General features: G+C 35.6%; 3 protein-coding genes across 3 annotated transcripts; 2 read left to right on the top strand and 1 right to left on the bottom strand.

Moving 5' to 3' along the window:
* The first annotated feature begins 4,766 nt into the window (after positions 1–4,766).
* Positions 4,767–7,059, top strand: LOC102597796 (laccase-17-like). Its single transcript, XM_006340947.2, has 6 exons — positions 4,767–4,908; positions 5,017–5,168; positions 5,248–5,492; positions 5,590–5,718; positions 5,805–6,761; positions 6,870–7,059. The coding sequence occupies exons 1-6, from the start codon at positions 4,816–4,818 to the stop codon at positions 6,998–7,000; spliced, it is 1,707 nt and encodes a 568-aa protein (XP_006341009.1). The 5' UTR covers positions 4,767–4,815; the 3' UTR covers positions 7,001–7,059.
* Positions 7,060–7,414: 355 nt separating this feature from the next.
* Positions 7,415–9,745, top strand: LOC102579814 (L-type lectin-domain containing receptor kinase IV.1-like). Its single transcript, XM_006341145.2, has one exon. It carries the CDS (start codon positions 7,609–7,611, stop codon positions 9,604–9,606), a length of 1,998 nt encoding a protein of 665 aa, XP_006341207.2. The 5' UTR covers positions 7,415–7,608; the 3' UTR covers positions 9,607–9,745.
* Positions 9,746–13,218: 3,473 nt separating this feature from the next.
* Positions 13,219–15,498, bottom strand: LOC102597481 (L-type lectin-domain containing receptor kinase IV.1-like). Its single transcript, XM_006340946.2, has one exon. It carries the CDS (start codon positions 15,451–15,453, stop codon positions 13,447–13,449), a length of 2,007 nt encoding a protein of 668 aa, XP_006341008.1. The 5' UTR covers positions 15,454–15,498; the 3' UTR covers positions 13,219–13,446.
* Between the last annotated feature and the right edge of the window lie 550 nt (positions 15,499–16,048).

Genomic DNA, 16,048 nt, shown 5'->3' with positions numbered 1-16,048 from the left:
AGTTCAAAGATCAGCTGACAAAAATGGGTGAGTTGAATAAGAAGGCTGCTAAGTCCTTGGTGAGCTATCCACCAGAAAAATGGTGTAGAACATATTTTGACACCAAATGCAAAAATTTCATGGTTGACAACAACTTCACGGAGTCCTTCAACTCATGGATTGTAGAGGCCAGACAAAAACCAATCATAAAGATGCTTGAAGAAATAAGGGTGAAGGTTAGAAAATCTTACCTTTTTAAATTCCATAATATTTGATATGAACAAGTGTTAATTCTTTTAGATTTATGTATTAAGCTATTGGAATAAGTTCTAACTTGAAGAGGAAAAAGTGTTTAAAGCTACTGAAAAAGTTTTTAACTTGAGTTATAACAAGTGTTAAAAGTGTTATCATTTTGATTCCAGTAGCGTTTATGATGAAAAATTAATCCATTTGATCGCGCTTTTAATCTACTTTAAATCAAACTGCTAGTTTAGAGTAATAATCAGAATTTTAGATATTTGTTTTAAGGTGTTTTAAATTTCTGTTTTTTCAGTTCGTGCAACATTAGCTGGTTCATTTTTTTGTTTTCGATTATTGTTGTATAGGTAATGATCATGTTAAGGAAGCATGAGGCCGAAGTTAAAAGTTGGAAGAATGAGTTTTCACCACATGCAATGCATCTCTTTAATGACTACAGGGTCATTGCCCAACGATGTAAGGTTGAGTTTAATGGGGGTTGTGGATATGAAGTGACCGAAGGTGTGGATAGGCATACAATCAATATAGAACTTAAAAGATGCTCATGTAGAGTATGGGACTTATCTGGAATGCCATGTTCTCATGCCATCAAAGCATTTATCCATAAAAAAATTGACCCTATTGCTGAAATACACTGGTGGTATTCTAAGGAAGCGTATTTGATGGTATATAAGCACAAGATCGAACCTGGTAGAGGTGAAATTTTTTGGAAGATGGAGCCGCACCATGCCATGGAGCCTCCTACTTTAGCTAAGATGGTTGGTAGACCAAAGATGAAGAGAACAAGAGAGAAGGATGAGGCTAAAAATAGGCAGGGGGTTTGGTCAGCTTCTAGAAAAGGAATGCTAATGACTTGTGGTTATTGTGGTGAACCAAATCATAACAGAAGAAAATGTCCATTGGTAACAATCGTAACTTCATAAATGTGTTCCCCTTTTATATCTAACGATCATCATTTAATTTTTTTTTCTTTATGCAGCTCAATGATAAACACAAGGACGTCTTCCAAGATGAAGAAAACTCTCAAGAATCTCATAATGTGCCCTTGACAGAATCAGAAAACACTCAAGAAAGTGTATGTTTCTTCATTTCTGTTCCTGGTTCAAGTCAGATCTCTAGCCAGACCTCTATTGTAGCAGGGCATGATTCGGACCCTACTTTATATCCTAAAGTGGTGTCTGAAAGTAATTTTAGACTTCATGAAAGACTGAAGAAGATAAATACTGGGACAAGAAAGATAACTTTCCAGGGAGATCACGATGGTATATCAATACCGACCAACCTTCCATATTCACCAAAAAAAGTAACTTGGAAAGGGAAAGAAGCAATGACTTCAAACCAGTTACAAGCTACAAGGGAGAGAAAAATTGGCAAACTTAAGCCTATAGGGGGCAAGGGGATGTAGGACTTGTTTTGTATTTACTGTCTTAAGTGTTATGTAAGGAGAAATGAAACAATGACTCCAAACAATTAGTGTTTTTGCTGATTTTTGTACTCTTAATGGTTGTTACACAACTATCGTAATGACTCCAAACAACTAGTCCTTTTGCTGATTTTTGTACTCTTAATAGTTGTTAGACAACAATCGTAACGACTCCAAAGCTTTACCTTTCTAATATCAATATTGTTTAATTGTGACAGTTGTAGATTTGGTTTAGTTGTGTGTATTGTTGATTTGGTTTACTTGTCAAAAGTTTATTTTAGTATTATTGTGTTATATGGTTGAAAGTTGCGGAGAACTTAAGCAATTAGGCAGCCATCACTTTGTTCTTTGTTCTCCTTGTAATTCTCTTTTTATGGCTGCTCGGTGATGAAAGGTGCATTAGTCAGCTGATAATACATCACGTAAGCCATATAACGTTGATCAAGACTTTGAGGCTCCATTGGTAATAGTATGATCCAAGAACGAATCTGTCAGCATTAGATGAAATCAAGATTTTACCAATGAAGCATATCTTCCTTTGTCAAAGTTTAAGCTATTATAACAACTCCTCTGTCAAAGTTTAAGCTATTATAAAAGCTTGCAATGTAAAGATGAACATTATTCAACAAAACTATACAGACAATCTTTTCACCCTAAAAACATTTGTTTAACAACAGTCTGCTTATTACTCACAGCTCTTGAATCATCTTTTCACATCTTCCTTTGTAGGTTTACATCCATAACGATCTTGTTCTAAATGCTTCAAGAAGATGGAGAGGCTCTTCGACATGGTTGTAACTCATTTCCCCTTTTTGTTCATATTCACCGAAAATGGTGAAATTCAAGAACATCTCGAGCAATTCATCTCCTTCATCTTTGTCATATCGTAAGCTGATCAAGAGCTTCATTATCCAAAATGAGATTTGATTCTCAAGCAAAAACATACCACGAACCCTAAACCTCCATCCTCGGCGGCTGCTAAAAAAAAAAGGCTGAGAATCATGCTAAAATGGAGTTCAAGGATATGTTAGGTTAATGTGTAAACGGGTTTGTGGGTGGATTTGAGTTTTTGTAGCATAGATGGGTCGGGTCGTTGGGCTGGATTTAAAAAAATAGGTGGACCAATAAGATGAAGCCATTTGTCTAATTTAATGACTCAGCATTTGCCATGTCAGCCAGCTGTTATAAAAGGGCATTTTAAACCTTAAAAAAACGTTGAGGGCATTTTTAAACCAAAAGGTGGAAGGAGGACATTTTTGAACCATTTGGGATACGTTAAGGGCATTTTTAACCCTTTTCCCAAAAATTTATTATGCGGGGCAGGGCGGGACGGATTAAAAAATTTCCGGATTTATAAGTTCAACCCGCCCCGCCCCGCCCCATTGCCATTCCTACGTGTTACTTGTGTTTTAGGTGTGTAACATAATGTGAATCCATAAATTACATTTAAGTAAAATTCCTTTGTGTGTCCCATATTAACATTCCCTTCTCTAATAATAATAATCTCCTTATAAGTACTGAAAATGGATAGATACCGAACAAGTGAAAACCCTTCTCTCACCAACTTAAGCTTCTTCAACTCTCTATCTTCCTAACTTGTAGTACTCCAATAAAAATTTATTCGTATCGAATGTTTTTATTTATAAATCAACAAGTATAAAATATATATCTTGCACAGATAATTTTTTAACAATCACTGATTATTATTGCCATCTCGGACCAATGTCATCCATTTCTTGTTTAGCTTCTAATCGGGTCAGAACTAGCAAGGATCGATTATAAAATGTTGAATTCTCTTTGGCCTCTCCGTCTATTTACTTTTCATATTTCAAACTCCTTTAGTGAAAATTTTACCTTTGACATTGCTTTAATTTTTTTTTTATATGAGATGATGTGACACTTTAACCATTTACCGTACTCGTGGTGAAAACTATATATCTTTTTTAATATATATATATATATATATATATATATATATATATAAAATGTTGAATTCTCTTTGGCCTCTCCGTCTATTTACTTTTCATATTTCAAACTCCTTTAGTGAAAATTTTACCTTTGACATTGCTTTAATTTTTTTTTTATATGAGATGATGTGACACTTTAACCATTTACCGTACTCGTGGTGAAAACTATATATCTTTTTTAATACTGTAGCATTTAGTTGAAAAGAAAATTAGAATTTGAGCATGTCCATATGGTTAGTTAAAATATAGCCACATGCCTAATGTAATAGCTGAAAATAAGATTGTTTAATCTACAAGCTTACTTTTCCTAATTACTTAATATTAAAGCACCTTTAACATCTATGATGCTATGCTTCACTTGTCAATTTTCAATAAACTTCCCTCAGTACACTTTATTGTCCTTTGTTATTTTAAAATTTTGGTAGTATTATATTGTTCGTAAAACTTCATACTGTATTCAACCTAGCATAAGTTACAAATCTGTGGAACCTCAAGGTTAGTATTATAATTGGAAATAGTTATTGGGTCGGGTCCATTCATAAAGACAATCAATTATCTTGTTAGCTATTAACATGTCCTTCTCATAAATTTTACGTATAACGTATAAAAATTTCCAAATTTGGTGATTCATTCGATATATCTTTAGTTTAAAATCACAAGATTCAGAAGTCTTTTGTACTTCTTAAATTCCGCGTCAAGTCAAAATTAGACAAACAAATTAAAACGAGAGAGTAGCATAACATTACAATTTTGATAATGACAACACTTTGTAAAAGCTTTTTCCTCAAGGCTATATATCATGTATGGAAGACAGTCAAAATCATGCCTATAGTTGTCTATATATATATATGAAGCCTAAATTAATCTATCCATTAAGAAGGAAAATCCATACACATACTGAAGTATTTGCATGAAAAATATATATACTAATGATATACAAAAAAATATATATGTATTCTTTGACACCACTCTAAAGTTTGTTCTACAACAACAGTTGGTCTAACCAAACATAGCTTACAATCAACCTATTCACTTTTCTATTCAATTCTATTCTTTTTTATAATTTCACCACATCAGCCAAACATCTCTATATATACACTTGACTTACATGCATTAAATAGAACAAACACATCAAGTTAGTAACAAAGGAAAAAAAAAAAATCAAAATTTGATTTTCTTTGCGCAAAAATGGGTGCTATTGAAATATTTCTTGTCTCTCTGATGATTGCATCGTGTCTCCTCCCTAGCGTTTCCGCTGCAACCAGACACTATAAATTTGAAGTATGCATATATATTATTGCTAGTTTCCTAAGTGAATTCAATTTTTTGATTTAAAATTAATTAGCATCTAGTATATATATACTTACATATTTTTTTTTCGTGTTTCAGATAAAAATGCAAAATGTGACACGACTATGTCACACGAAGAGTATAGTTACAGTAAATGGACAATTTCCTGGACCTAGAATTGTGGCTAGGGAAGGTGATCGTCTTGAAATTGAAGTTGTCAATCATGTTCACAACAACATTTCTATCCATTGGTAAACTAATAAACTTTTATTTTCGTGAAATTCATAAGATTTAACGAGCAATATTTAATATTTCGCGATTATTAAATAGGCATGGAATTCGACAAGTTCGTAGTGGATGGGCAGATGGACCAGCCTATGTAACACAATGTCCAATTCAAACTGGCCAAAAATATTTGTATAATTTCACTATAATTGGTCAAAGAGGAACTTTTTGGTGGCATGCACATATTTCATGGTTGAGATCAACTCTCTATGGTCCTATTATTATTCTTCCTAAGAAAAATACTCCTTATCCATTTGCTAAACCATACAAAGAAGTCCCCATCATCTTTGGTAATTAACAAGTCATAATTTATTGAATTTTTTATAATCCTTGATTAATTTGTCTATAAGAAATTAATTATTTGAATACAATATATATGTCACACAGGAGAATGGTTCAATGCTGATACTGAAGCTATAATTTCACAAGCTTTACAAACAGGTGGAGGCCCTAATGTTTCTGATGCTTACACTATCAATGGACTTCCTGGACCTTTATATAACTGTTCCACAAAAGGTAATAAAACAATTATTTCGCTTTTCAAATAATGTTAGTGCACTAAAATATGATACTAACGCTTTTTAGATATTTTATTTATACAGATACTTTTAAGCTAAAGGTGAAGCCTGGAAAAACATATCTTCTTCGATTGATCAACGCTGCACTTAATGATGAGCTTTTCTTCAGTATTGCAAATCATACTCTCCAAATTATCGATGCTGACGGAGTTTATGTTAAACCATTTGAGACAAATACACTTATTATTACACCAGGACAAACTCATAATGTTCTTCTCAAAACTAAGCCTCATTTTCCAAATGCCACATTTTACATGACCGCTCGACCTTATGTCACAGGTCTTGGTACATTTGACAACTCTACAGTTGCTGGAATTTTAGAGTATGAATCAAAAACAGAACTCCATTTGAAAAATTTACCGCTTTTTAAACCGTTGCTACCAGCTCTGAATGACACAAATTTTGTCACCAATTTTACAAGTAGATTAAGAAGTCTCGCAAGTCCTCAATTCCTTGCTAATGTACCTCAAAACGTCGATAAACGTTTGTTTTTCACAGTAGGTCTTGGAACAAGTCCTTGTGATCAAATCAAAACATGTCAAGGACCTAATGGTACAAAATTCTCAGCTTCAATCAATAATGTGTCATTTATATTACCTACAACTGCTCTTCTTCAATCTCATTTCTTTGGTCAATCAAAAGGTGTATACAAACCTGATTTTCCTTATAGTCCTTTAAATTGGTTTAATTACACTGGAAACCCTCCAAATAACACTCTTGTTCATAATGACACTAAACTTATGGTTTTGCCATTTAACACAAGTGTGGAGTTAGTAATGCAAGATACAAGCATTCTTGGTCTTGAAAGTCATCCTCTTCATCTCCATGGATTTAATTTCTTTGTTGTTGGACAAGGATTTGGAAATTTTGACCCTAATAAGGATCCATCAAATTTTAACCTTGTTGATCCTATTGAAAGGAACACTGTGGGTGTTCCTTCTGGTGGTTGGGTTGCTATTCGATTTCTCGCGGATAATCCAGGTAACTTTATAAGAATTTGCATTCAAATATCATTCGAAGTATTATATATCTAGTTAAAATTTCCGACTCTGTGAATAATGATGTATGTGTGTTGTTGTTTGTTACTAGGAGTGTGGTTTATGCATTGTCACTTGGAAGTTCATACAAGTTGGGGATTGGAAATGGCATGGTTGGTTCAAAATGGAAAACTTCCAAATCAAAAGTTGCCTCCTCCACCAATGGATCTTCCCAAATGTTGACAATTTAATTTTGTGCAATTTCTGTACCTCCCATTTTATTTTTTTTATTTGATTATGTGTGTGAGAGAGAGTCAATGATTTTTTTAAAATTCATAACTCTTATTGATTTGAAATGAATAATGAGAATTAATATACTTATCACCTTCCTTTCAAATTATCTTACTATTCCTTGCATTCAGAATAATCCACAATTATTGTAAGTTGTATATACTTACGCTATCTATAATGGTACCATACGAGGCTTGATGTCGAGTTACCTGTTGTTGTAGGTCAACTGGTCAACGACAACATGTATCTAAGCAGAGCTATTATACCCTTTGATACAGCTGACCCTATAAGGGGTTGTTATTAAATGCCACAAATTTGAGGCAATGTGTGACAATTGATGATCACAAAATGTCAAATGGATGCCTACTAGATTTGACTATATTGTGTGATTATTTTTCATATATACATATTGAAGTTTGGCTGGCCTCAAGAAAATGACATTACAGAGTATACATTGTAGACTTGAACATTGGGAGATAAATAGTCATATTTGTGATTGTAGAAAGTTAACCCCGCGAACATTATTATCAGTTCTATCCCTATAAGAGTTTTGAGCAGACATGGAGAAATTGTTTTTAGCCATGATTTTTCAGTTTCTTGTTTTACTTTTTCATGCTCCATTAGGCTATGCAGCTGCAGAAGATCTCGATTTCACCTACAACGGGTTCCACTCAACAAACTTGAGTCGTGATGGAATAGCAGAGTTCACATCAGATGGCTTGTTAAGGCTAACTAATGCTTCACAATTGCAGGAGGGTCATGCTTTTTATCCTAGACCTATCAATTTCATGAATTTAGCATCTAATGGTTCAGATTTCTCTTTCTCAACCACATTTGTCTTTGCCATAGTGCCTGAGTACTCGATTTTAGCTGGTCATGGTATGTCTTTTGTGATTGCACCAGCTAGAAGGCTTCCAGAAGCACTTCCAAGCTCTTATCTTGGCTTGTTTAATGATTCTAGCAATGGAAATGCCACCAGCCATGTTGTTGCGGTGGAGTTTGACACGCTACAGAACCGTGAATTTGATGATATTGACAGCAACCATGTAGGCATTGACATCAATGGCCTAAAATCTGTAATAGCCAAGCCGGCCGGTTATTATACCAGTAATGAGAAATCCTTCAATAACTTAACTCTTGCTAGTGGCCAGCCAATGCAAGTTTGGGTGGAATATGATTCTGTGGATAAGCATATGAATGTCACAATGGCTCCACTGCACGTTGCAAAACCAGACCGTCCTCTCCTGTCCTTAGTCTACGATCTTTCATCTGTCATGGATGAAAACGTGTCTATAGGCTTCTCAGCATCCACCGGTGCAGTTGTTTCAACACATTATATCCTTGGATGGAGCTTTAAAATGAATGGAGTGGCTCAAGGGCTTGATCTCTCTCAACTTCCTAAGCTTCCTCGAGTAGTACCTAAGAAAGAATCCAAGCTTTTATTGCTTGGTTTGCCCGTGATTTCTTCAGTTTCATTTGTGATTGTAGTCCTGGTAATAATTTATTACATAGGAAAGAAGATGAAGTTTGCTGAATTGCAAGAAGAGTGGGAGCTTGATTATGGACCACACAGGTTCAAGTACAAGGATTTGTACACTGCCACAAAGGGCTTTAGCAGCAAGGATTTGTTGGGATCCGGGGGATTTGGCAGAGTCTACAGAGGGGTATTGCCCATATCCAACATTCAGATAGCAGTCAAGAGGGTCTCTCATGAATCAAGACAAGGGATGAGGGAATTTGTTTCAGAAATTGTTAGTATTGGCCGGCTACGCCACAGGAATTTAGTACCACTTTTGGGTTATTGCAGGCGTAAAGGAGAGTTACTTCTGGTTTACGAATGCATGCCTAACGGAAGCCTAGACAAGTATTTGTTTGACAAACCAAGCTGCACTCTTGATTGGAACCAAAGATTTCGAGTCATCAAAGGCGTAGCATCAGGACTAGTCTATCTTCATGAAGAGTGGGAACAAGTAGTGATTCATAGAGATATAAAAGCGAGTAACGTGTTGTTAGATGTTGAATTAAATGGAAGATTAGGAGATTTTGGGCTAGCAAGATTGTATGATCATGGGACAGATCCTCAAACTACGCATATCGTTGGAACTCTCGGATACCTTGCCCCAGAGCATACAAGAACAGGCAAAGCCACAACTAGCACTGATGTGTATTCATTTGGGGCATTTTTACTTGAGGTGGCTTGTGGGAGAAGGCCAATAGATCAAAGGGTATCGGACGAGGACCTCGTTTTGGTTGACTATGTATTCTCTTGTTGGACTAGAGGTGATATTGTTGAAGCCATTGATCCAAACTTGGGCAATAACTATGTAAAAGAAGAGGTTGAGTTGGTACTAAAACTTGGACTATTGTGCTCTCAGACAGAACCAGCAGCTAGGCCAAATATGAGGCAAGTGTTGATGTACTTGGAAAATGCCCTGCCTTTGCCAGAGTTATCACTGATGCAAACTTCAAATATTAGCTTAACTTTTGCAGGCTTTGATCATTTTGCAATGTCATGGTCTTCTTCTGTTACTGATTCCCTTCTCTCCGGTGGTCGATGACTCGGGCGAAATTTTAATATTTTCCTAGTAAAAATAAAACTTGTTATATAAGCTATATTTCTTCCACCTAAGGTTGTATACTTGGTTCATTTAGGCATCTTGGAGTGAATATTTTCTTTTCTTTAATCCTTTAAGCTTATGAACCAGTTTTGTTTCTTGAATTGGGAAGAAGGCTATGAGAAAAGTCGAGTTGATTCATTTCTCAAATAGTCACTCAACTAATAGTTATTATCTTTCTTCGTCGAAGAAAACTTTGACTTAACTTGACTACTTGCATAAATTGTCCATATATGTCTTAATTGGTGTGGAAAATAATCACATATTATATTCTTTCTACACAGCTAACAAAAGAAAATTTTCCAGGCCATATAGTGTAAATGAAGAATAGTACATACCCACAAAATTTGACTATTCGTTCTTCTACTACTAGTCACTATCACAATTCACAACCAAGAAATTATGTTAATTAGGACCACAGTGAAGAAAACATAAGAATTTGCTTAAAAGGGTGTTGATCATTTCAATCATCATATCTTATAGTTAATTGAATCTGAGTTTCTGATGAATTAGACCGGACACGACTCATCTGCAGTTTACAGAGGACATCACCCTAGATAGGAGGACATATATGGAGGTCGATGATTAGGATAGAAGTTAGTAGGCAATTGATTTTCCCTATCAATATTAGTATTGGCCTTAGTATTACTACTCTCCTACTATATTATTCTTCGATTTTTATTTTTTTTTGTATTACATGTTGTTTAGGTTATTGCTACTATTCTTTTGTCCATTATTTTCAACATGACTTCTTCACTACTATATAAATCCCGATGTTATAGACTTGTTTATAGTTTCCAAGTCATTAACATTTGAAGTTAAGTCAATTTCTACTCTCTCCAGCAGGCCTTCCAATTGATCTCGGATATCCCTAGCTCTCTTCATGAGATGTAATTGTCGTAGCACCACTGTGTTGAGAAGTTTGTCTCCTTCCAGGAATTATAAACCTTTAACAGCGCGATATGATCTCCCACATTGCCTGTATGAAAATTCAAACGTGCATTGTCAGCATGGACTTGTTTGTCCTTTGGATGATAGAAGATTGAATTCCCCACAGAAAGCATTGCAGCAATACTTATAATTTCATCAAAATTCAACAATTCGACAATACCATGGCTCTTGAGAGACAACACAACATTTGCAAGGTTGGTCCTTTGTATTTCCAGGACTGTGTTGTCAGCCAAATCATTCGTGTAGTTATGTGCGGTGTATAATCGAAAGCATTTTCCAGGACCTGTTCTACCAGACCGACCAGCTTGTTGGTTGGCAGAGGGAGTGACTTGTAATGACTCCAGAGCAAGTAATTGTAATACACATAAAAAATTGAGAAAAATCGCTTAATTCTTGTAAGTTGGTCCATAAATGCCCAAAAAATACGAAAAATATAGTGAGACTGCACTTACCACTCCCCCAACTCCGTACAATGGGTACCGTAAAAGTTTTCCAAAAAAAATCCTCCAGAAGCCATATTACCACAATTTTCATGAACTAACACACACAACAAACTAAGAAAATCGCCTATTTCCTGTAAATTGCCCACTAAATGCCCAAAAATCACATAAAGAGTGGACAAGGAATTCAAATATCCCTGCCGATGTATTTTAACATCCCATAGCTTCGGCAGATTGCTTAGCCCCGTTCCTCTTCCTTCTTTCTTACTTTCATGGGTTGGTTTGGCCTTTTTCCGAGATATAGCAAAGAGCGATTTAAGCGCACCCAGACTTTTCATTCTGTTTTATAGAGACCCGAGGAAATTCTATATAATAATAAATGTAGAAAGGTGGGGGTGGTTTGCCAAATTTGCTTCTGTGGATGGTGGTTTTCTTCAATCCCAGGCAGTCTGAGAATGTACATACCACTTCCCCAATTCCCTACAGAGGGTGGTTCTGGGAATGCTTTGCGAAATAATCTTCAATAAGCCATATCACCACAATGTTCATTAGCTACCACACACGAAAAACTTAGAAAATCGCCTAATTCCTATAAATTGACTCCTAAATGTCTAAAAATCACATAAAAATGGTTAGATTGTACGTGCCATTCCCCAACTCCCTACGAAGGGTTCCGTGAAGGTTTTGTAAGAAAATCCTCTGAAAGTCATATCACCTATTATTAATGGGCTAACACACACTAAAAACTAAGAAAATCACCTAATTCTTGTAAATTGCCTCCTATACGCCCAAAATTTATGTAAAAATGGTGATATTGTACGTACCGCTCCCCCAATTCCATACGGAGGGTTTCGTGAAAAAGGAAATCCACTACAGTACTCATGTAACAATTTTTTTTTTTTTTTACCTTTGAACGTGCATAACTCCAAAACTTACGACTAGAGTTTTTTTGGAGTCAACAATAATTTCATTTTACAATACTCTTCACATTTACGTACATGGATTGTTGAGACACGACTATTAATTTTCAAATATCAAAATATAATATTAGTAGAAGAAGATAAAAGATTGAGAAAATGTGAAGTGAATAAGAACATATGTTTATTGTTGAAAATAAGATATTCTTTCACATGAAAGCCAGTAAAAAGCTAATTCAAAAAATTATAGTCGTCTATTTATGAGCGACCTACCTTAAAACATTTGAGTTGTATTTTGAAGTGGAATAGATGGAGTTAACGTTATTTTGGATAGTTTGCTCATTTGTGGGTGAAGTGTCTATGTTGATTAATATATTTAGAGAGGGTCCCTTTTAATTTGTGGTGCCCAAAAAATGTTCGTTTTGAGGCGGACCCTAGACACAATTACCACTAATGTATACTTTCTTTGTGTCCTACTTAAAGAGCTTAAAATACGTAAGATTAGCCACCAAAATTTTACTATTCAACTTATTCATAATAAATTGTACCAACATTTTCCTACAAAAAAATTTCCCTTCACAGCAAATTCAACAAAATTCTAAATTTGACATTTTTTCCACTTGCAAAATTCAGGGTCTTCTTGCAAAATGATTGTACGATAAAGCATTAAAACTTAATTAACAGTAGGAATTTTACATATAGGTGCACTTTATGCGTATGGATGTATACAAAAGCACTGTGGTTAGGGTGATGTCCGCTGAGAATACAATTAATTAATAAAAATGTGCTCTCTCTAAAGACTTAAACTTTTAGACAAGATGGTCACACACTAATCAACATGACATCAAAGCAAACAGAGTCCCGAGGACTTGTCAAAAGAAGGACTAGTAGGCTGGCAAACTTCTAAAGAAGGGGCTATATATGATAGCTTAGTCGAATCCCCCATCGGAATGAGATAGAAAACTAGGTGATAAGAGTCAAAGAGTGCTTTGTGGTTGCTGTTTGTCATTGTCAACATGTAAAGTCATGAAATTATAGAGCCCTTCATCACAAGGAATTGGGAAAGAGACCAATGAATGACTTGATTCCTATGAACAAATGCTACGCCTTAAACCACTCGGTCATCTCTCCTATATAATGATTATGACCCAAAAACCGAGTTAATGACGAGTAAGTCATAAACAATTATTGATTGGATAGGTGAAAACTTAACAATGAAAGAAAAATAAGTATTTTCTAAAGCAGGAAAGTACTTATCTCTGTATATTAATTGTTCCATTGTAAACTGTACTATCAAAGCCTGAATCATTCTATTACATGCTTCATGAGTAGATTCATTCTACATAAAATGTTTCAAATATTGAATTCTGGATCAGAAGAGAAGGTGTATAGTATTTCACCAGAAGTTACTCTAATTTACCAATACATAATCCACCAAAACAAGATTATATTTACCAGGCTCAATACATTAGTAATCATCGGCCACCAGAGAGAAAGGAGTCTGTTACAGATGGAGAGCCGGAATATGCATAGCCCAAAGAAGTTGGATACGACTTGACAAAATCATCAAAACCTCCGCGATGTTCAAATGTTAGGTTAGCTGATGAAACACCGAGTTCTGATAACTCTGGTAAGGCCACAACACCATCCAAGAACAACAAGATTTGTCGCATGGTTGGCCTACACGAAGGATCTGAATGAGAACAGAACAAGCCTAACTTTAAGACCAACTCCACTTGTCCTGGAACAAAATCAATGCCTATGTTTGGATCAGCAGCATCAAGTATATTACCCCTATTCCAGCACGAGAACACCCAATCGACCAAAATCAGATCATCACCGTCTTGTCTTGGCTGTATCGGCCTCCTACCACATGCAACTTCAAGCAGAAATGCCCCAAATGAAAATACATCACTACTAGGTGTTGCCCTGCCAGTTCTAGTATGCTCTGGTGCAAGGTAACCAAGAGTACCAACAACACGAGTAGACTGAGGATCGGTCCCATGACCATATAGCCTCGCGAGTCCAAAATCTCCTAACTTGCCATTTAGTTCACCATCTAACAAGACGTTACTGGCCTTAACATCTCTATGAATCACTACGTGATCACATTCTTCGTGTAGGAAAAAAAGTCCAGAGGCTACACCTCTAATGACTCTGAATCTTTGGTTCCAATCGAGGGTGTATCTTGGTTGATCGTATAAATACTTGTCTAGACTTCCATTAGACATGTATTCATATATCAAAATCAACTCCCCTTTTCGCCTGCAATAACCCAATAGTTGTACTACATTCCTGTGTTGCATACGACCAATGCTTACAATCTCCGAAATAAATTCCTTCATACCTTGTCTTGATTCATGAGATATCTTCTTTACAGCTATCTCAAGTTTAGTGATAGGCATCACTCCTTTATAAACTTTACCAAATCCTCCAGCTCCCAATACCTCCTTTTCTCTGAATCCCTTAGTAGCAATGTACAATTCTTTATACTTAAACCTTTGTAGTCTATACTCGCGTTCCCAATCTTCATGAATTTCTTCATACTTCTTCCTTCTTACATAATAAACCACCGCTAACACAGCTGCAACAACTGAAACCAACGAGATTATAGGCAAACCAATCGTTACAAATCTTGATGTCCCTTTACTCCCAAGACGAGGAAGCTCAGGAAGTTGCGAGAGTTCTTGAGCTTTCCCATTTGTCTTGAAGCTCCATCCCAAGATATAATGATGTGTTGGGACTGAACCTGTTGAGGATGAAAAACCAACATACATAGTCTGATCAAGAATCGACGAAAGATCATGTTTCAAAGCCAAAAGTGGTCTAACTGGTTTTTCCATATGTAACTGAGCTACTGTTACATTCATTTGCTTAGTCCTCCCATCGTAATCAATCCAAACTTGCATTTCTTTGCCACTAATTAAAGTCAAGTTATGAAAAAAACCAGTATCATCAAAATAACCTGCTGTGTGAATTGCTACAGACCTCAATCCATTTATATCAATTCCAACATGATTGTCATTGATATCACCAAAATCCTCGCTATAGATTGTATCGAGCTCAACTCCAATGACATGGTTTAATCCATTCCCATTATTATTAGAGTTAAAAAGACCAAGATAGTGATTTGCCAAAGACCCCTGAAGTCCTTTATGTGGCGCGATAACGAAAACCAGTCCATGACCACTCAAATTTCCATAATCAGACCTTATCGCGAACACGAAAGTAGTGGAGAAAGAAAATACAGAACCATTAGGTGAGTTCTTGAAATGAATTGGATTTGGATAGAAAGCATGGCCCTGATTTTGTGTTCCTGAATTTGTTAACAACAAAAGATCAGTAGATGTGAACTGTGCTATGCCATCCAAGCTAAGATTAGCTGATTGGAATCCATTGAAAATGAATGCATCAACTTCACAAGAAGCTGGTGAAAAATCAACTAAAAAGAGAGCTACTAGTATGAAAAAATTGAAGAACATTGGGAATATTCTTGTTTGGGAAAATATGGTGAGGCAAATGAGAAAATTAATAAATGACAAAATGTACAAGGCTATGTCCAAGTCCTTCCTTATATAGTAATCCAAAATTATTATTTTGTTTTTAGGTTTTCCATTCCGGTGTACGTTATCCACATTGGGCCCTGACTAATCTAGATTCGTGTCGAGTAAGGCCCATTCACTAATAATAAATTAGTGCAAAAATCGAGGATAGAAACCGACAGATTCCCTCAGTTTTTTAAGGAAAATCGACCAACTATACATCATTGGTTTGACTTGGGTCAGTTAAAACCGAGGGACAACCGAAGGAGTCCGTCAGTTTCAATAAAATTTAAAAAATGTCATAGAAATTTTACCGACGGATTGGGTAGGTTTTCCCTCGGTTCTTTGGACCGACTTAGTTTGTCGGTTTCCTTAAGGGTGGAGGAGTCTTATCTATCCTACTATCGTTAAAGTTTTGCTTCTTCTGACATAATTCGTAAATGTGTCATTAACTTGATCTCATTTCAATTTATGCCCTCCTTTTGGGTGTGTACAAGTAGACACTTAAACTTGTATAAAGTTGAGTAAATAAATA

This window comes from Solanum tuberosum, unplaced genomic scaffold, assembly GCF_000226075.1.
Source record: "Solanum tuberosum cultivar DM 1-3 516 R44 unplaced genomic scaffold, SolTub_3.0 scf00021, whole genome shotgun sequence".
NCBI classification, from domain to species: Eukaryota; Viridiplantae; Streptophyta; class Magnoliopsida; order Solanales; family Solanaceae; genus Solanum; species Solanum tuberosum.
Note: the sequence above shows the minus strand (reverse complement) of the source record. Positions and strands in the feature narration are given on the sequence as shown.

Excerpts from the sequence above, each read along its gene's own strand:
- LOC102579814 (XM_006341145.2), top strand. The coding sequence starts at position 7,609 with ATGGAGAAATTGTTTTTAGCCATGATTTTTCAGTTTCTTGTTTTACTT.
- LOC102597796 (XM_006340947.2), top strand. The coding sequence starts at position 4,816 with ATGGGTGCTATTGAAATATTTCTTGTCTCTCTGATGATTGCATCGTGT. Across the intron at positions 5,169-5,247 it reads AACAACATTTCTATCCATTG|GCATGGAATTCGACAAGTTC; the intron begins GTAAACTAATAA and ends ATTATTAAATAG. Across the intron at positions 5,719-5,804 it reads ATATAACTGTTCCACAAAAG|ATACTTTTAAGCTAAAGGTG; the intron begins GTAATAAAACAA and ends TTATTTATACAG.
- LOC102597481 (XM_006340946.2), bottom strand. The coding sequence starts at position 15,453 with ATGTTCTTCAATTTTTTCATACTAGTAGCTCTCTTTTTAGTTGATTTT.